This window comes from Crocodylus porosus, unplaced genomic scaffold (genome assembly GCF_001723895.1).
Source record: "Crocodylus porosus isolate Cpor-Errol unplaced genomic scaffold, CroPor_comp1, whole genome shotgun sequence".
Classification (NCBI taxonomy): Eukaryota; Metazoa; Chordata; order Crocodylia; family Crocodylidae; genus Crocodylus; species Crocodylus porosus.
Genome location: NW_017728911.1, coordinates 23,579,483 through 23,601,454, shown reverse-complemented (window position 1 = coordinate 23,601,454; position 21,972 = coordinate 23,579,483). Strand labels below are relative to the sequence as shown.

At 42.7% G+C, this 21,972-nt stretch overlaps 1 protein-coding gene across 1 annotated transcript in view; it reads left to right on the top strand.

Annotated features, from left to right (window-relative positions):
* Positions 1 to 3,412: 3,412 nt before the first annotated feature.
* Positions 3,413 to 21,972, top strand: part of ATP8B4 (ATPase phospholipid transporting 8B4 (putative)) — a 185,890-nt gene continuing 167,330 nt past the window's right edge. Inside the window, 4 exon segments of the mRNA XM_019533652.1 lie at positions 3,413 to 3,507; positions 5,574 to 5,671; positions 13,757 to 13,824; positions 20,786 to 20,844. Of these exon segments, the coding sequence (XP_019389197.1) occupies positions 13,794 to 13,824; positions 20,786 to 20,844 (90 nt within the window). The 5' untranslated portion in view covers positions 3,413 to 3,507; positions 5,574 to 5,671; positions 13,757 to 13,793.

The window sequence follows — 21,972 nt, the reverse complement described above, 5'->3', positions numbered from 1 at the left end:
GGACTGATGAAAGACTGATGCAAAGTACCCATTTAATAGGTTGGCTTTTTCCTGGGCATCAGTTGTCTGTTGCCCCAACTGGTTCAGCAGGTGTCCAATGTTGCCTTTGCTTTTCCTCCAGTTCCCCACATATCTGAAAAAGGACTTTTTATTGTCCTTGATGCTCAAAGATAGCTGGAGTTCAGTTGCAGCCTTGGCTTTCCTGGTTTGCTCCCTGCAGGACTGGACCAGTGCAGAATAATCCTTCTTGGAGGTGAATCCCATCCTCCATCCTTTGTAGGCCTTTCTCTTTAGCTTCAGGGGGTCTGCTAGATCCCTGGAGAGCCAGGGGGCCTGCTGTGCCCTCTTGCTGCCTTTCCTCTGAGATGGAAGGAAAGGCATTAGCTTGTGCATTGAGGATCTCTCCCTTGAGGAGCAATCACTCTTCTTGAACTCCCCTCTCCCTGGGGTCGTGGTCCCTTAGGGCCTCACTGACAAGCCTCCTGAGCTTGTCAAAGTCGGCTTTTCTGAAGACAAGGACTTCTGTGTTGCTGACTGACTTGCCAGCTTTACAGCTGATGGTGAAGGTGATCAGCTCGTGGTCGCTGTCACCCAGCTTCCTATTGATCACTAGGTTGCCAATTAGGTTATCCCCAGTAGCCAGTACGGTAGCCAGTACGAGCAGCGCTTTGCCTCTGGTTGGCCCATAGACTTCTTGAGTCAGGTAGAGGTCATCCACGCATGAGAGGAAGCTTTACGACTGCTCAGATTTTGCTGAGTGATCATCCCACGAGATAGGAGAACATTCAACCTGTAACTCAAAGCTGTTGATAGGAGCTCATGATCTAGCTGTTTATTTTATGAAGTTATCTTAAGGACTAAACATACAATCTTTTAACATATTTTGTATTACATTTAGCTTAAGTTCAATACAAGTGTATTTTAAAAATATTTTTATAATTTAAATGACATTAAACAGCTGATTTTTTTTTTTTTTTTTACTGTTTGATTTTTATCAAGATTGTTGGAGTGTTATTTTACCTTATTTATTAATTATAGTGAGTGGCTTGATGCATTAGCCGTTTGGTCATCTCATTGATTAATGTTTGTACATAATTGCAGTTCTTGTAGCCTTGCCATGTAGCCTTATTTGTCAAAATGGACATATGCTGGATGTTCTTTGCTTGGTGTAAAGGAAAGCTGCTGTTATGCACTTATGGTTTGGTAAAATGTATGCAAAGCAACTGGCTGTGGGAGGGGGTGTGGGTGGTAGTTGCTTTGTTTTCTTTGTGATGAAGCATCTGGCTTGTTCTCTTGGGATAGGACCCATTATATTTGCTTTTAAAGGCGTTCTGTATGCTGGAGCTGTCTTTATTTTCATTTTGGTTTGTGCAGTGTAAGTATTGCTTGCATCTGAACTAAAACTGGTTAAGGATTTTTCAATAAAATGATTTTATTTGGAAAATACTGCTTTATTGTAACTGAAACTTTTAATGGGAAAGGCTTAGTTTGGATAAAAATGGTGTTTGGGGAAGGATATATTTGTGGTTCAAGTCAGAGAGAGACCCCAGAAGCACCAATAGCTTGTTGATTAAGGTGCACCTTTGGTTCTTCCATATTCTAGATCGGGGTCAGCATCATATGGCCCAGGGACCAGATACAGCCAGTAGAGCCTGAGGGTCTTTCCTGCGCCTGTGCCCATGCTGTGGCTAAGCAGCAAGAAGATGCTGCTTCTTTCTTCCACCCCCTAGTCCCCCTCTGGCCTACGCATGGGCCACAGCTTCCAGCTGGTGAGAAGTTGTGCTGGGGCTGGGTAACTGGAAGATCCATCTACACTGTTGCCATTTCTTCTTCCTTCCTTCCTCCCAGCTGTGGTGCAGGTGGCAGCAGCATAGATACAGCTTTCAGCTGCCTGGTCCAGGTACAGTTCTCTATAGGTTGCAAGCTGCACCTGCACTCATGCCCCAGCTGGGGAGCCAAGGGTCTTGGAGAAGTGGCGGTATGAGCACAGCTCCCAGCTGCCTAGCCCTGGCATGGAAAGTGGTGGAGGAAAGTCCCCTCATCATTGATATGCCACAAAAGCCACCTGGCCTGTGTCAGACGAACCAGGTTGTTCTGGCCTGCGGCTTGAAAAGGTTGCCAGCCACAGTTCTAGATGAATGTCTCGACTGTCAGGCTCTCTGCTGTTCTGGGAGGGTCCTTCTCAATATCCTGTACTAGAGGTGTTGCATTTTGCATAAGTGATTGATATACATTGGGCCAGGGAGTTGGAGAATGGGAAAATTTTTGAAATCTTGTAATTTTTGACATACCAACAAAGCAAAAGATGTTTATAATGCTTAGGCATGCACAGATGTCTGCATTTCTACTCTGTTTGGCTGCACCACCTCCACCAAGGCACCACCTCCACCAAGGCACTGGCATCCTCAGCTGTGAGGGACTTACCATGGCAACAACAATGTCTCAAAATATAAAAAGCTTAATAATCCATTTTCAGAAATCACTGTTTGCAAAAGTAATGGTTAGAAATGTTTTTTATAGCAGTAAATCATTTCAAGATAAGATATGAAGTATGTATGGAGGGTAGATGAGCACAGTATTGTACTGAGGTTATTCGTTCCTACAGTTTTATAATTCTTGATGTGCCAGGATGTAATCTCAGGGTTCTAGGCATCTACTGAACCCCCTGTAGTTTTTTTTTGTCTCCAATCTCTCCAGGCCTATTTGTGAGTAGGACAACGAAGTAAACTTCATAAAATCCTTTTGTTACTTTCTTTTTGAAATAGGGAACGTAATAGGCAAAAGAAAGCAGAACCTAGAGTATAGGACCTAGAGTATCAGCATGCTGTACTGATCCTGATTAAAAAAGTAAACCAACAAAAACCTAGGTAACTGGCTTAAATTTAAGGGATGTTCTGATGAAGATATAGGTAAAGATATAGTTCAACAGACTGAAAATACAATACAAGAAAAAAATGTTTTCCTGTAGAGCACTACGTCTGAGATGATCTGAAGTGATTGGAATGCTGTAGTCTAAAGTATTTGTATTATAATGTGGAAAGCATCCTGTACCCTGTAATGTGATTGTGCCACTTGCTGGCTTTATAAAAGTGAATAGATATTCTTATTTCAGGAAGTGAATGTTTGCTGAAATATATCATTATCTTGACATTGTTTTAATAGATGGAAAAAAATCATAATTCCTTTGACTCATATCACTACTATGTTTGTTTCTAGCTTCCCTTCTTTTTGATACTCTTTCTGCTAAGACAGAAGTAGTAGTCTTTTACTCCATAAATGACACCAAGATCAGTAGAAATAGGTGATGCCCTTACAGTTTATTCACAAGTTAAATTTAGAGTTATAAGAGCTTTGAAATATAAAGACTGTTTTGTAACTTAGTAGTGCATTTTACTCTCTCACTCAGGTATGTTGGTTCCATGGTGGATGTCTTCTTTGAATATGATATGCTGTACTCTTGGTGGGAAACAAAAGGAGACTCCCAAGGCGCACGGAGTATGACACCATGTAAGTGAACAGGTGTGGTATAGAAGGCAGCAGCAAACCAGCATCAATAGCTGCAGGAGGAGAAGCAGCAGTTCCCTTCTCAGCACATCTGTGAATTATTTAATTTTCAGCCCTTTCCATTAAGGGTTTTTCTTTCCCTCTGCAGTTCCTCATTCTTTTCCGTTGAAAGACTACTCTTCCTTTCTAAGATTTTCTTCCAATGGTAAGTGGCCACTGTGTGACTTGTGGCTTTTATCTCCTTTTATAAAAATGAGAGAGTCCTCTAAAAATCAGCTTTATTGATATTGTTTAGTAGTAAAATATTCAGTATTTATGGTTGTTCTGCTGTTTTGTTGCCATATTTTTAACTCAATGGTTACAGTTTTGTTTTAACAGCAGAACACTTTAATTGGTAGCAAGGATTAGCCATTTTACTCCCATTCTCTTGACCTGTAAACCATTTTAAGAGTGTAACCTTAAATAAATTATAAAATTCAGGGAGGGTGATATTATTTCTGTGCCTCAAGCTTTCCTGGTTTGGGTTATAGTTACTCATTCTGAGGTGAGACAGAGAACCAACCTGGTGAAATAGCTATTGTTTCTCCTAATAAATTGGCACACCCACAGACTTATTCCCAGCGAGGGGTAATGAGATACTGTGAGTGAATAAAACATGACAGGATAAACATACCTGTCATCATAACCTCTGGTTTTGTGATGGGTCATATTGCTTTCTGTAGGGAAGCAATGCCTTTTGTTGACATGTTAATGTGGCATTCATATCAGACTCCAGTTATGTTACAATGTTATAAATCAGGACTATATGTATTGTTGACCCTTATCTCAGAAACTTAAAAAAAAATGAAGTAATTTACATTTTGTACCAAAGTAAGAGACATTTACAGCATAGTAATTGTAAGACCAAAGTCTAAAATTATAGAGATAACTGCAGTTCTTATAGAAATGAGCTATGCATTAAGTCCTTGTATTGTTCCAGCAACACCTGTGGCCATGTAGCCATTAATTACTTGAACTAATGGCTATATGGCCACAGGTGTTCCTGGAACAATACTTCGCTCTGCTTCAATCCCCTAGTCTCTGTGCTGATAGATCTGCTCCTCCTCATCTGTAATTATGTAGCATATGCTTCTATATTTGTGTAGGATTATACAGTTATTTAAAGGAAGACAGTCCAATCTCTGTAACTGTGGGTACTCTGTAAAATGGGCACCTTTTTTGGGGGGGGGGGGTTGGTAATTTACAATTCCATTTTATTTTTAGGATAGTAGAACTGTATAAATGCTTTAGCAATGAATACTATATTGTTGGCAGAAGGAAAGTAAATATGAAAATGGTCTTAGAAAATAGAAAGCTAATCATATTAAAAAGAGTAGGTTTGCTTATGGAAAAGCTTGTTGTTGGTAGAGAAGCGGAGAATGAAAGATTCTTTTGAAGGAATCACAAGCTGAATACAGAAAATGGAATATTCAAGTATTAAAAACTTGACATTTAAGTAACATAATGTCAACTGCCTGGTCTGCAGTATAGTATTAAATTTGAATCAGATAATTAAGGATAATCAGTGTTGCATGATATATCAGTCTGCTTTAAGTATCTTACCTCTGCATAGGCAATTCTTTTATAGAATAGAGAAAAATCTAGCAGCTTTGGGATTAATTTACATTGTACCACTGCATTTATTAAACAGGAGATGGCACAGGCTGCTTTGACTTGTGTTAATGATGTGTAATCCCAAAAGTACTTTAAAGAAAGTTTTGTAATTTTTTCTGTTTTTTTATGGCAACAGCCATGCAGATAAGCTCTTAAAATGGCTGCAGAGAAAACTGAATACACTTTTGACATGCTTCATGGCCATCGGATAAGAAATCTTAAATGGCTTTGCCTAAGGGTGGAGAATCCAGAATTTATATTGAATTGCTGAATATATATGTGTTTGTTGAAACCTGTTTAGTAGCGCTTCTCTAGTGTGGTAGTGGTTATATTTATTATTGGAAATGTAAGTAATGTTGACATTACTTCTGCAACCAAAATCCTTTTGCAAGAATACTTTGTTTCTTTGTGTTTAGGGTAGAACACCTGAGAACAAGGAGATAAAAGGACAAAATTATTTCCTTGCAATATGGTATCAAAAAGTAGGAGGGGCGTAGCCAACTGCACTCTTTTGGTAAGTTGAGACAGTTGCATGCATATAGGATTTAATTTTTAAATCTAGAAAGACCATTTCTGTCTCCTAGTTTTACATGTGAAGTCACTTTTCCTCTGAGAAGATTCTTCAGTTTATAATGGTTTTTCATTTTACAATGGCTTTTACAATTTTACATTCATTTACAGTGTGCTCTTGCTGTTGGAAGCAAGTCAATATAAATGGATTAATTTGTAATATTTTTGAAATGTTAACTAATTTGATACCTTATTCATCCCTCAGTATTTCACATGCAAATAATAACTAATTTCTTAAAAAATATGTTTACTGGAAACAGTTGAACAACATTGAATATAAAACTGGTCACAAGAAATAAAATCTCTGCAAGCAGTGCATATTGATTTTCCACCTTGAATAAGTAAATTGGGATTTCAAAATTACTTGAGCAGCAGATACCCAGTTCATTTATGGATTAGTGAACATGGGTTATTAAACATGAGTTAACAGTCCAAATAGATATTTTACACCTAGTTGTATTTTCTGTTGTAAAAGAACAGAATATTTATTAACTTGGAAATTGAGTCACTTTTGAATTAGACATTTTTGGTAAACTTTGGTGTTGAATTATAATCCTTTGTGCAGCTCTGAGTTGAGTGGAGTTATATCAAGGTTAAATTTGTTCTTGGTTGTTTCTGAAGTTGGATATTTCTTTGTGGAAAGACTTCTCTGACTTGAAAAACCTTCAAATGTCTCTCTAGAATTGTAAACTACATATTTTCATGCTGTTGATGCTACTAAAACTAACTTCATTTTTATACCAGAGCATGTTTACTGTATGTTCCAGAATACAAATTTGTCACAACTAAACAAGGGCCAAACTGTGTTCCTTAAGCAATATTCTTCTTCGAATCAATAAGAAATTTTGCTAAAGATAAGGATCACAGATTTTTGTTCCTAAATATTTTTTAACTCCCTAGCTGCCTGGGTATTGATTTATGAAGTTTCTGCTTTATGCTTGTGCTGCCTGGAGTACTTCTATTTTGCTATAGCAGTAAGACTTTTTTTGCTGTCTTCTAGGACTGTGTGAAGCTTCAGTCTCTGATATGATTCTGCCTGATTTGGTGGCTGAATCTCCAAATCCAAATAGAATCAGAGGACCCTTTAATCTCTCCAAATCGTTTTGGAACCCTCTAACCAGAAACCTCTGGATTTTAGTCCCAGCAGGAGCATAGGCACATCTCAGTCAAAATTCCCATCCTTGGCTGCAGCCAACACCCAAAGCTTCTGAGGACAGTCAAACAAACCCTGACACCAGTCTTTCCCTAACTATCCTCTCAATTTCTCTGTCAGTAATTGAGGCTAAAAGAGATTTTTTTTTTTTCTGGCAAGTGCTACTTGCCAGCACTGTGTTAGTATGACACATTGGCAATGTTGGGTGGTCATGAACAAAGACAGAGAATGAAGGGCAAAGAAACCTGGGATTAGTTTAGCTTAAAATCATGACTCTTTACTTATGGTTATAATTGTAAATTGGACCCCTACTGTAGCTTAGTCAGATTTAGGACTGGAAAGGGAATCCTTTTGCAACTCTGTACTGTCAGGTGGCAGGTAAACCAAGCACAGTCATAAGACTTTGCCAGGGCAATGCTGGTTAGTCTATATATAGCAACAGAACTCTGCTCTTGCCTTTTTCCAAACACTATAGAAAGTAGACTTTGTCATCTATTTTTGCCTTATCTGGGCCCTTTGCTGTTGTGCAATTCTAGAGGGCCTCAGATCCATGTAGGAAATGTTGGTAACTTAGGCTATTGACAGACATTATATTATCTAATGTGCTAATTGCACAATAAAAATTGCAATATGCCACATTTTCAAACAATTTATCACCTATAACAAGCCACAGAAATGTTACTTGTAAAATGTAGACTATTTTTGCAGCTCATTTGCATCTTATTTTAATTTGTTACACGTAGTGTGATAGTGTTTAGACAGGTCCTCTAGCACCCCAAGATTGACTGCTCCCAAGGTGACTCTCCATGATTCATGCTGAACTCTGCTGCCCCAGGGTGCCTCAGTAAGAGGTGTTGTGAATCACTGCTTCTCTTTCCTTTTTCCAATCAGCCTCCAAGGCTGCTGCTTTAAGGTGCCATTAATACCTCTTCCCTGTGAGAGCTGGACTGTAAACAAATCCTCAGCATGACATGGTTTAATTTTGGGGATGGGCAAAATATGGTTCATGGCTCGGATCTGGCCCACCAATTGATTTTATCTGGCTTATGGGCAGGCAGCACTGTGTGGCTGGCCCTGAATGAGCTGCTCTTGGGCCCTGGCCTCTGGTGGTGGGTGACGGATTTGGTTCCAGTCTCTGCTGATGCTGCTCCCTGCCTGCCTACTTGGCACCATGTGGCGGCCTGGGAGATGGAGTTCAGCCTGCCCAGGGCTTGTGGGGCAAGATTTCATTTCCCAGGTACGATGGAGGATGCTGCATGGGAGCATCCTTGCCAGCCTGCCCAGCACCGTGTTGCGCCAGCAGAGGCTGTGGCCCAAGTGCAATTCACCCAGGGCTTGCTGCCTGGTGCTTAGGGGATGGGTGGGGCTGCTTCTTCCCTGTATCACCCACAGTACCTAGGAGATGCAGTCTGGCCCCTCAGGCCTTAGGCAAGCTGCATTCAAGTCCCAGCCCCTGCTGGCTGGTGGTGCCTACAGCCTGTGGGGCCAGATGTCATCTCTCCTGGGGAATGCTGGGTGGAAGCAACTCTCCCCAGCACTGCACAGCAGACCTGGGGTGAGCTGTGCTCGGGCCCTGGCAGCTGTGGTGGTGGCTCTGGCCACCACGCAGCACTGGGTTGGTAGGCAGGGCTGCTTCCACCTAGTGTTTCCTGCAATGCCAGAGCAGAGGCCAATTTCTGCCCATGGGGGATGGAGCCTGGCCGCAGGTGTGTGTGTGTGTGTGTGTGTGTGTGTGTGCGCGCGCGCGTGCGCTCTCGTGCACGTGCATATGTGTGTACCAGGAGGCCAGATGGCTGGCTCAGCTGCAGGGAGTGTGTGTGTGTGTGTGCCCTTGTGAAGTGGCCCTCCAGCCCAAATAATTGCCTGCTTCTGCTTTACTTGCTGACAGTAAAAGGAATCTTAGAAGAGAGGGAGGACGACTGTTTGTTTGGAAAGCTATCTTTTGGCATAAGATGGGGAGAGAGAAAAAGTACCTCATAAAGTGTCCTGGGAGAATTTAAACCCTGCTGCTCCTGTCCTTCCTTCTGCTTTTCACACAGGTTTCCTCCGCTCTGTACATCGGTTGGGGGAGCAGGTTTTACACCCAGTGGGAGCTCAGCTGGTGAGCTTGGAGCTCACTTCTCACAGCTGAAGGTGGTAGTAAGGGGATGACCACCCTTGCCAGGAGCTCTCCAGCTTCCTTAATAAAAAGTGCTGGTAGAACAAGTGTGGTAGAGCAACATTATCTATTGCTTGATAATGTAATATCTGCCAGGAGCCTTAATGACTATCATTATAACTTCTAAAAAATTTACATTTTGAAATAAGAGAAGTTTTCTGCTAAATAGCTGAAGGAAATGGTTGGATATACAGTCTGTAACAGTTGTATTGACATTTTGATACTGATACAACTGTTATGTCTGTCCATACCCATAGATACCTAAAAAAAAAAAAAAAAACATTCAAGATGGCAGAGAGGTCTCGATCCACTCTGTTAGGGAAATGCCTCTAATAACTTGAGGAAATTAGTCATTTATAGATGCATTTAACATACCAAAACAGAGAACTGATTCACATTTAATGTGGATAAGTTAGGCAAAATTGGTATTTTGAACAGATACTAAGATTATAGAAAAGTGCTTAAGTACTTTTTTGAGTAGTAGGAAAATGGAGATCAGGGAACATGTCTTTGTTTCTTATATTTAAACGCTATTCTGTAATCGGGATTTAAAATGTTTGGAGTCACTACTACTTAAGGGCACTTGGATTTGAGAGCATGGACAATGGTAGCTTGGTGCAGTCATCAGAAGGCATGATTTGGTTCTAAATTTAATTCTGCTTGAGAAATTTAGCCAACTGAAAGAAAAAAAATTGTTCCTGAAAAGTATATCAGAACTGTTGTTGCACCAGTGTTACATTAGTTGTACCAGTGTCACATCAGTGCAAATCCAGACAGGTCAATGGACCTTAGAATAACGCTAGTGGAATTGAGGAGATATTCCAGCTCATTTTTTACTTTTAATGGCCATTTCTTTAGTAAAGTATATATGCATCCTCATAGACTAGCTAAATAAGATATATACATGCACACACATACACATAGAGAGAGAGCACAAGTTTTTGTGGATATCTATCTTGCTTTCTGACTGACTTCAGACTAACACCGCTAACAACCTCTTTCAATTTCTTTAGTAGGCAGTGAATTGGAGAGATGTAGAGGAATTATTTTTTTCCTAAAGATTGAACAGTTTTGACAAGGTGGCATAAGCAATTTGTTCTTCTGCAGAGCTGACTGAAAATTTGGAGGAAGTTACATAGAAGCTAAAACAAAGGATTGTCTTTTTGACAAAGACCTATTTAGAGAACTGTAATATACAAATTACTTGTGAGCAATTTTTAATATGCATTGGTAAAGAAAAACCAAACAGATAAGAGTAGTTAGCAATGCCTAAACTAAAAAAAAAATCTCCTTATGTAACAGTGGAAACAGTTTATAGAAATGAGAGTGGAAACGTGGGAGAAGTCATCTGACGTCATCATGAATAACTAAGTATTATGGTTCTGTTAACTTTCCTTGAGTTCCTTAAAATGAGAGTTTCCGTATTTCTCATTCTCTCTACTGTTTTCTTTTTGCCTCCTTTCTTTCCTATTTCTTTCTCTTTCCCTAGGCTGTCTCTTAAATTCTGTATAGGAAGAATGCAGGACAAAGTAGGACCTTAGGGTGTCTGTAGATGTGTGGGGAGGCTGTTCCAACGTGCTGTAACTTTATGCTAATTAGTATGGTCCAGCAGCCTCCATGTCTCGTGTATCAGCATCCCCATACTTCAGAATGGCAGTGGGTGTGCTTTTAACTAAAGCTCATTCAATGAGGTTTAGTTAAGGTGCCTCTGCCTCCATTTTGAAGTGAGGGAATGCTGATGCATGAGGCACTGTGGCTGCTTTAATCAGAGCAGCTTTCAGAGCTACTCTAATTAAAGTGCTCTACTACCCCTAGAGAATGTGTTAAAATGCCCTTAGAGATTAACACAGTCAGTGAAGCATGGGCTTTAAGGCTAAGAGAGAAGTTGCATGTAAACCAGTTTAAGTGATCAGAAACTGGTTTAAACCTGTAACTGAACATAAGTTCAGTGCACATAAACCAGTTTCAAAATGGCAGAAACTGGTTTAAGATAAACCTGGTTGAATTGAGTATCAGACTTAACTGACTTGGGTCAAACCAATTCATGTAACTTCTGTCCCAGACCTCTTCCTGGTTTATGTTAAACCAGAGTCCGCCAGCATCCCACCATGCTTTTCAGCCCTGGGTTGGGCTGTGCTGTGTGCTCCAGACAGAAGGGTTATTCCTGCCCCTCTGCTCTCTAGTTGGAGCAGTGGTGGTGGCTTGGCCAGCTTGGCATGGCCTCCTAAGGCTAAGGGTGCAGGCAGGGGGTTTATTCCCCCCTCCCTCCCCTCTCCCACCCGGGGGCTGCAGTCAGGGCCTGCCTGGTCAGGCGGAGCAGTCCCTGTCAGGGTAACCTTCCCCACCTTGTCGCTACAGCAGCAGGGATGGGGGCAAGGACAGAGCCATCTGGCTAGCATGGCTCCACCATCTTCCTGCCTCGCCTGCGGCTGGGGCTGGGGGGCTGAGACGGTCCAGCCTGTGGGTGCTGCTGAGAGCAGGCGCAGAGGGACCAGCCCACGCTGGGCTGTGGGGGCCGGGGCCCTTCCCAGCTGGCTGTGGCAGGGGTGACGGCTGGCCAGAGCCTGGCAGCTGCCTGGGGCTTATGTGCCTGTAGCCACTGCCACATGCCCTGTCCTGTGCAGCAGCTGGACAGCTGTAGCCTCAGCACAAGTTGCATGCTGTCCAGGGCCAGCAGGGCTGTTCTGCCTCCCTTGTCTCCAGCTGCTGCTGGCACTGCTGTTGCTGCTGCTGCTGCCGCCCCTGCCCCTGCCCCTGTTTCACCACTCTGGGTGGACAGGTGGGAAGCTTTAGCCTGGCAGCTTCTGCCCAGCGCTTGGAGCTATGGCTTCTGCTCCTGGATGTCTTCCATCTGCTCTGCCCACCTGGCACAATGAACAGCCCCTGCAGGTGGGCAGAGTGGGTGCAAGGTATCCAGGAGCTGGACCTGGATCTCCATGCACAGGGCAGAAGCTGCCGGGCTGAAGCTTCCCCCTGCTGCTGCCTGGAACAGTGCGGCAGGAGCCACAGCTGGAGGTGAAGGGAGCCCATTCAGCCTTGCTGGCCCCAGCCAGTGTGCAGCTTCCAATGGGGCTGTTCCTGGTGCAGCTGCAGCCAGATGGGTGCTACTGTGCTTCCCTTGCCTCCAGCGGCTTCTCCTTCCGCTATTGCCCCTGTTGTGTCGTTTTGGGCAGCAGGGAGCAAGGGGGTAAGCTTTAGCTCAGCGGCTTCTGCCCAGCACATGGAGATCTAGGTCCAGCTCCCTCTCCTGGACGCCTTCTGCCCACCTGCAGGGGCTGCTTATCATGCTGGGTAAGTGGAGCGGGTGGGAGGTGCCTAGAAGCTGGAGTTGGAGCTCCATGAGCTGGGCAGAAGCCACTGAGCTGAAGCTTCCCACTTGCCATTTCAGAGTGGTTTGGCAAGGGCAGGGGTGGCAGCAGCAGCTGGAGGTGAGGGAGGCAGAACAGTGTGCAGCTTGTATTGCAGCTGAAGCTGGCTGGGGGTGTGGTAGGGACTGCGGGCACACAAGCCCTCATGGCATGTGGCTGCTGGGCTCCAGGCCTGCTGATGCCTCTGAGCTGGCCCAGGCAGCCCAATGCCTGGCCAGCTGCTGTGCCTACTGCAGGGCTTGGCTGTTATGGAGCTGCAGCCAGCTGGGAAGGCCCTGGTCCAATGGCCTGGCCCTTCCCAGCCAGCTGCAGCTCCATGACAGCCCAGCCCAGCCTGGGTTTGGGTTGCTGGAGCAATCCAGCTGCACGGCTCCTGTGGCCCCAGCCTGAACCACAGCCTGTTGGGAAGGGCCCAGGGTCCTGTGGCTCAGCTTGGGCTGACCTCTCTGCATCTGCCTCAGCTGGTCCAAGACCAATCCCATGTGCTGACTCCAGCCCTGTGCTCTGTGAGGTGCTTGGGCTGGAAGCTGTGTTGTGCACACTTCAGGCAGCACAGGGGGTCTGTGCCTATCTCTGATTCTCAACCAGGATGACTTTAAAGGGTGTTGAGATGCCATGTAATGTTAGCAGTGTTAGGTGGACAGACATGATTCACTAGGTAAACTCAGAGATTTTACATAGGAATCCACAATTCTGACCTGTTGTAGTCCTGCTGAGTTCTTTTCAATAGATGAACTTTTCTATTTTTTGTTGTCACAACTAAACTGGCATTTTTCGAAGGATACCTTGAGTCTGTCAAGGGATGCCTCAAGTCTAAAAAGGCTGAGAAGCACAGGTCTGTCTTAATAAAATCGCAAGTATTTTGTATGTATTGGAGGATTTTTTTTGTATTGACTTGTTTGCAGATACACTGAAACTTACAGAATATTTTGGGTACACAGTGTTGTAAATGGGAGAGACGTTGCAAAAGGAGGATGTTTTAATATTGTCTTGTCATTGTTTTATTGATCAGTTGTTTTTCTGTGATCTGCTATCACGTATAGTACAGAGTCTTCTCTTGGATATGTAAGGATATGTGCATGTCCCAGAACAGAATGAAAACCAAAAATTATTTGCATGAATTTATCTGGTTGTTTTTACTAACTTATAAATGGTTATTCAGAAGGTGAAACAGCAGGTTAACTTGATGTGACATAAATACACAAATACCATAGGTTAACTAATTCCCAGTTCAGCTCCAATGAAGTGAAAGAACTTATTCTAGGATTAAATGTGATCCTTTAAAATAAGAAAACATAGAACAATGCAAGGTTCTGTGTCTAAAGGCCTGTATTTTATTCACTCATGTAGGCTGACAGGTGGTGCTCTACGAAAACTAACCAGAGTGATGATGTTTTGTAGGGAAAAGAAAATAGTAGGTAAGTGACCTATTTGTTTCGTAGGTATACGTAAGCACGTGTAACAGGAAAAATATAAAGTGTTTGTTGTTTAAACGTTTTGATACAAATGTTGATTTTGCAGAGAGGAGATGGTAAGCAATCAATCTTATTTCTGGTGTGTACTTGCAGTGAAAATAGAAAATTGCTCTTAGGTTAAAATGATTCCTTTTGTAAAGCAGCAGACAGGCAGAAAGAGTGAATGTAGATCACGTGTTTACCTGTGAAGATCATTGTATCATAGAAATGCACTGCTGGATAGCATATACATTTTCTCTTTTCAAAGTGTGGAAACCTAGCCTATATATATGAATTTCTCACATTTCATTTTGTGGTACTTTGAACATTTTAAGCCAGCTAGCTAAAGGTCTCTAAACTCAAGAAAGTTACAAAATGTGTTTCCTTCTTTTCCATTAAATTCTGATATAAAATGAGGATAGTCATGAAAACTGCAGATAAGTTTAGAATGACAAACTAATCTTGAGCTAGATCACTTTCAGTACAGGAATCCTTGAGGACACAACAGCAACCAGTCTTCTAACTGCTCCTGCTGCACTTTTTTTTTTGCCCTCTGGAGTGGTGGTTATGAGAAAAGGGCAAGTCTGACTGCAGCAAACACTACTGGCCATAAGATTCTGGTCTGAAGTTTATAGGACACATGCGCACCAGAGATGGAGTATATATACACATCTAAAACCCCACCATGTGCCCTGGAAATAACTATTTGACTTTCATATTCCTGTAGTATCTTATTAATTGTGCATTGGAATGTGAAGACCATTTATTCTTACAGGGTGTAACACACTGCATGTTGAATATCTGCAATGTACTATTCTGAACATAAATGTAATAGTACACATATTATCAGTGGGAATCTTCAGTAGTAGGAAAAATGTATATAACTAATATAAGAGCACTCAGGATAATTTCTTATGTATAATAAAATACCCAAGTAACTGTGTGACACTTTCACCCCTTTGTTATAATTTTTGATGTATGCATTAAGTTAATATTTGGGATTTTGGACTTCAGTAGGAAGAGAAATGGATAAAACCATGGAGGTCTGTAGATTGAAAACCCACCTGAAGGGACCCATTAGAATCTCCTAGTATAACAACAGTTTATACCATTCATGCATATGGTCAGAGTCAGGTTTTGTCTGATGTCTTCAGCTGGTGGGTTTGCCGCCAAATGTGCGTGGAGCCTCCCCCCCGCACTCCTGTGGGATGCTCTATCCGCCCCAGCATCACAGCGTTCGCAAGCAAGTGAGATATGTAGAAAAAACATTTAAAGCTATGTCTATGGCCAAATTGCTGATCCTTTGAATCAGCATCAGATCTTCAGATTCAGATTTGTCCAAATTGAATCGGGGACAAGGAATTGAATCACTGTCCCCAATTTGGACCAAATCTGATCTGAATTGATACGGCCTGTTTCGCACACCCTTAGTGGATAGCTTCCTTAGGTATGGAAGCTTATGGGTTTCTGAAACTACTATTTGGGGTATGAAGTATAACAAGAATGCTTTTTTTCTTTTTACTAGAGTTCAGGCATATGTCTTATGGTCTTGTTAGAGGACAATTTGGGACAACCTTGTGGCCTATCAATTCAGCTGCCTAATTGTTCATAGCAATCATTGTTGATTGAGAGAAGGGCTTTTCCTCCCATCTCTCTTTTGAAGGAACATTCCTTACTTTCAAACAAAAGATCCTTTTCCACTAAGTACAGACATTTGGGGAGATTAATTTGGGTTCAAAATGGCCACTCGATTTAAACTTAGTTCATCCTGGTACTGACCTTACACTTATACACCTGGTCTTAATAGCTGGCAGTCTGTCTAAACCTGTAACTGAACAGAATTTCCATGTACACAAACTGGTCTAAAAATTGCAGAACCTGGTTTAAGATAGACCTGAATCTATGTTGTATCAGACTTATTTGATTTAGGTTAAACTGGTGCGTGGAACTTCTGTACACTTTCCCTGTGCAGCCCTGGGACTAGGAAAACCCAGGCACTGGCCCCAACCCCAGGGCTGCTCTTTTAATCTCTCCTGTTCTTTTCACCTCTCCCTTGAGCCATTGTTTGTCCCACCCGCCCTGTCCCTTGCTCCACTCCCCTCCTCTCCAGCCTATCAGCCCTCTCAACTCCCATCTGACAAGCTACTCAGGGTGCAGCCTTTTTAATCAGCGTTCACCACTGCTGGAGCTGAGGAAGTAAGTCTGGGTAGGGAAGGCGTGGGAGGGATGGGGGTATAGGTTCCTTGGGGAGGGACCCAACCCCACCAGCAGGTTGTGCCAGTCCTGTCCACTCCACCTATGGGTTTATAGATTTCATAGACGTTAGAGCTGGAAGGGACCTTGTGAGAACATTGGGTCCAGCCCTCTGCCAAAGGGGCAGGAAGTCAGCTGGGGTTAGATGACCCCAGTAAGGTAAGCATCCAGGCATTTCTTGAATGTATCCAGAGTAGGTGCTTGCACCAGTTCTGTGGGGAGTCTATTCCAGGCTCTGGAGACTTGGATAGTAAAGAAGTTTTTCCTTGTGTCCAGTCTAAAACAGTCTTCCATCAGTTTGTGACTATTACACCTTGTCTTCCCTTGGGATGCCCTGATGAACAGATGCTCTCCCAGTTCCTGATACACACCCGTTGTATACTTATAGGCTGCCACCAAGTCATCTCTGAGCCTTCTCTTCAGGCTGAGGAGTCCCATGCCTCTCAGCCTCTTCTCATAAGGCCTACTCTCTTGACCTCTAATCATGCACATGGCTCTCCTCTGGACTCTCTCAAGCTTCTCCACGTCTTTTCTAAAGTGTGGAGCCCAGAATTAGATTCAGTACTCAAGTTACAGCCTTACCAATGCTGAGTAAAGTGGGAGGATGACTTCTTGGGCTTTGCTTGAGATGCATTGGTAGAGGCAAGCCAGAGTTTTATTTACTTTGCTGGCTGTGGCATCACATTGGTGGCTTATGTTCATCTTGTGGCTCATGTCCACCCTCAGGTCATGCCTGCCCCAAACCCCTCACAGGTCATGCCTCTCCCCTCATCCTTTGGCAGACCCCCTAACCCTCCTGCTACCCCCCCCCTCCTGCTTTACCTGAAAGCGGGCAGCCATTTTGAATCGATTTAACTTCCCCCTACCATCCCCAAATGTCTGTACTTAGCCCTTGTGGCAGTTGGAATACAAACATACTCAAGTATTAAAGGTTTCTCTATCATCATCAAACACTCCACCTTATCCTGCTTTTGCCTTGCATTTCTGCTTCCAGCCTATAAGTTTAGGGTTCTAGTATTTTACAAATTCATGATTTTTGCTGCTACTGTTCTGAATCATACCTTCTACTGCACACCCCCAGGCTCTGCTGAACTTGTCTTTGTCAGCCAGTGGCCTACAAGGGAAGTGGGATTAATTTCAACAATATGGGAGGAGTTATGTGGCCAGTCCAGGAAATGTTGCAGTGCTAAAAATTAACTTAAAAGTACCAGACTTCTAAGCCATATTGACAGCCAAGAGACCGGTATAATTCAAGTGCTGTAACCAGCAGTATTGAAGGCAATGGTCATATCCTGATGCTTCAATGGGTGACTATTATTTATCTTCTGTTGGGGCTGATTATGAAAGTTGGGAGTTCTTTGAACAAACTGAGGGGGAGGGCTTTGAGGGTGTAACAATTTGAAACAGCAAATGATTTTTCTAGGTCTTTGGATTTGGCAACTACGATGGTTCAGTAATTTGGGCATGAAATGAGAATCACACTCAATTTAGTGCTTACTCTGCTCCAGCCTTCATTTCTTCAAGTTTCCATTTGTGCTTTCTAACTCAGGCATCCATCTCTTCAGTGGGAGGAATATAAACTGAAACTTTGTTTGATCAGATATTTTAGCTTTCTCACTTCTTCCTTGGAACAAGATGCCACATAGTCATAGCACCTGCATCTCTTGAATTCATTTTTTTTGCTAATAGCTATAAAATATGGTATAGTTTGTGCTGTTTCTGTTTCCTATTGTATTTCTCTTTGCTACAACCATTTAACTGTATAGACTCTACTCACTGGCAAGCATGCTTATCTTAAAAGTCTCACAATGTGAATGCTGTTTTTTGCAGAGTTCTGTAAACTTTGTAAAAATGGTATTTTGCATTGTTTGGGATCACCACATCGCTTGCTGTCCAAGTCCTGGAGATGATTTTATATTCAAAATGCAGAACTTTAACAACTCAGAATTCATTTGTGTTTCCATTATGAAGACAAGAGTTCTTTTGAAACATTTAGATCTAGGTTTGAATTTAATCCACTTCTGATGTTTGAGATGTTCGGATCTAGAATTTTGGTTTAGTCTAATCTTTATTAACTTTTTGTAGCAAGCCAAAAAGTCATCCAATAGAATTCCTACACTTCCTAAAAAAAATAAAAACAAAATCTGTTCGGGAGACATAAGCAGTTATGTAGAAATTGAATTATTATATCAGGGTGTTGTTTTCTGTAAATTTTTTTGGCTGTAGTTTCAAGGACACAGCATTCTGGATGGAAGAATATTTACCAAACAGATTATTAAAGCAAAACTTTAAAATCCCAGTTTAACCAATTGCCTGCTGTTTAATATACTGCTTTAGGTACATATTACAAAATGCCCATACAGTGGTGCGGACTGCTTGAACTGCTAGCATAGTGTTGCTGTGCACTGCTGTTGAGGTAGTGGTATATAGCAAAGGGTTTTATGTATGTAGAAACCGTCTCACCTGTGGCAAAATCAGATGCACTTTGCAAAGGTGAATAAAATTAGTTCAGTTTATGATAGCATAGGAGTGATGTTATAGCCATGGTCCAGAAGTTATGCAAGAGGCAAGGATTTCTTAGGATGGTATCTTTTTTTGGACCATCTATATAATTGGGATTAAGTTAGGCAGCCTAAAAATTATTACCTTTGTACAGTCTTCTCATGTCCTAGGATGATCTTGTTGGCTGTTTTCTCTTTGGTTTCTGGAATGCTATTCACACCCCAGAGCCTGAAAAGTGTTCTCCCCCTCCTGGAATCGTTCTCCCCCTCCACCAGTAATTGTTCTTGAAGTCCTTTGGACCCTCTTTCTAGGTGTGTTTCTAAGACATCAGGAAGGTACTTCTTCTTTAATGTAGGAACTTACAGTTCTTGATCCCAGGGATCTTCTCCTTTCCATTGACTGTTTCAAGTATTTTAAAATGTTCTCCCTCTGCATTAAAAGGCTAATACCTCATTGCAGACAGAAAATGTATTTTGTGAGGCAGCAGGAGTATTGCTAATGTCAAGTATTAAAAAATTATGCCTCGGAAAGCTCCAAAATTAAGAAATTGGATTGAAAAATACAGAGATGTTTTAAAGCTGAGTTTTCTTTTTTTCTTTCCTAAATTTTCTGTCTCCAGGGTTCATGTTTTCAATCTTTTCTTTGCAAGTAGAAGGAGTAGAAATGTAAGTGTTTTTCAAATGCAAACTGAGATTCTCATGTGTCCTTATGACTTCAACACCTGGAACTTCTAGAAACATATCATGTTGCAAGGCTCATGATAAACTTAATGATGTTTCCTAGCAGTGAATCTGACACTTTCTAGAGCAGTGTTTTAATTTTTTTAAATTAAAAATATGCACATATTTTTCTAAGATAAGGCATTTTACACCAGTCTGAAAAGCATTTATTTCCATTCCTTAGTTGTTATTCCCCATGCTGTAAGAACTTCTTCATTTTAATTGACTTTTGTTTTATGCTTTGTACAATTTACGTCTGCCGCTTTGTTGTGGAAATGCATAACATCCTGGTAGAACAACCTGAAATGCAAATGCAAGTGTGTGTTAGGCATGTGAATCAGTATTTTACCCCTTGTCCCTGCTTCTCAGAAAAAATCACATTGAAAGCTTTAGTAGGTTTGGTGCATTGTTGCTGTGATGGTCCAGGAAATGTAGGAGAGGCAAGGATTTTTAGTGATATCTTTTAATGGACCAACTATATAGTTAGGAGAGCTGTTGGACAAGTGTTTGGGCATCAAGTACCCTTCCTCAGATCCTAAACAGTATGAAGGGAGGTATTGCACTGATCATATTCCTTTGTCAATCGGACATGCTTGTCTAGAAGTGCATAAGGTTGCTTGCTATGTCTTTCACTCAAGTAACGAGGATGTGGTTTCATGCTTGCCTGCTGCTCTGAGAATGAGTCTTCTATGCCCTCTGTATTCCCAGTGAAAATGCAATCTCACCAGTATGTTAGGGCTTACTAGTCAAAAATTAACTTTCACAGAAAAAAATTAAAGGACAGACACACATGCACATTCTTAGGGGCATGTTTCTCACAGAACACCTACTCCCTCTCTGATCTCACTATCCTTGTGTTCAGGGGCTTAACACCTTTAAAAGGCAAACTTAGGAACAAAAATTCATAAGCTGGCTAGACACTAAGAACCAAGGACTCAGTGTTGGTATTGGTTTTATGGTGCAGTATATTTAGCCCAACTCCTGAATTCCTTCCACACAGGAAAGGTGAGAATGACCTCCTCTCTTTTGACAGGCCTTGATTTCCCAGTAAGTAGTAGGCCTGTGTGAAGCAACTAGTATTTGCTTTGGATTTGGCCAATTCAGGGAACAGTGATTCAATTTTGTGATTTGAATCACTGTCCTGATTTGATTCAGCCAAATCTGATTCGGAGATTTGGCTGGTACTGAATCTCTGAATCACCCAGGTCCACCCCCGCCCGCTCTCCCAGCCTGGCAGTGACTGCCCCGTCCACCTGGAAACAACCATCTCAAACACATGTATAACAGGGAATTGTCTAAAGGGCCTGAAAATTGCTTTTAAAGAGATGACATATAGTAAGACTTTGGTACACTGGTCAATCCTATAGCCAGTTAAGTGTTGTTTTTATCCTGATTACAAATATTTTCATTATCTTTTAATTATTATGTGTTTTTTTCCCCCTATTTTTCAGAGGAGGAGCGGAGAGTAAAAGCCAATGATCGTGACTATAATGAAAAATTTCAGTATGCGGTAAGTTGCCATTATAATGTTGCATAGTAACGGGCATATATTTACAGCTTGTTTGAGTTACCTTGTGGAAATCTGTGAAAGAAAGGTTAAATAGTTCTCTATTTCGACTTAATTTTAGGGAAACAGTTCCCTTGTTCGTTAATGGCAGTTGCATTGTAATGGAAAGAAGGATCCAAATGTGTATTGGTATCATCCGAGGAAGGATTGATATTTGGATTTAATCTTAAACATGAGCCTGCTGTCACTAATATTTTGTTACTACCCAGTAGACCAGGGGTGGGCAAAATACCGCCCGCCAGGCAATTTCATTTGGCCCGCAGGTGGGTGCCTACCAGTTCACTGTATCTGGCCTTGTCCTGGGCTGCCCCTGCTGTGCTTGCATGGGGCTGAGCCCTGCTCACTCCCATCGGGGCAGCACATGGGGGAGCATGGGGCCCGCACCAGTGCCCTAAGGCCGGGGAGACAGGAGTGCGGCGCTTGAGCTGGTGGGTGCTCAGGGTCTGCCTGGCTCACATCACGTGGGGCTCACGCACGGTTCCCGGGTTCTCTGCCCCGGCCTCACGTCTCTGAGGGCAGCCCTGCATGATGAAGCCAGCAGCCCAGCCCCAGTCACTGCTACATGCTATGGAGGCAGGCCAGCTCTGCCCCTTTCCCTGCTGCCCCAGTTAAGTTCAATGACCTGCACTGCCAACTTCATCATGTGGGGCTCCCTCCAGCAGTGTAGGGCTTGGGCACATGAGCCCTACATGATGGAGTCAGCAATCTGGCCACATGCAGTCCTGGGGCTCACTGGGATTGTGTGCTGTTAGGGGGCCCTGCCTGCTGCTGCCACTGGTGGCAGGGGCTGTGCGCAGTACGGAAGTGTTTATAGGGGAGACCCCCCACACACTCCACCATACACATGAAGCCCCACACACCTCCCCAGCCACCTGCCTCCACACACCCACAACCCTCATACCCATCCACATCCATATATCCCCACATCCCACATACAAACACATCCACACCTACCCACACTCCCCAGAGGTCCCCCCCAAACCCTACATACACATCCACACATACCCATGCCTTCCCCCACATCCCACATATATGCACACTCACACACATATACCTACAGTCCCCCACAAA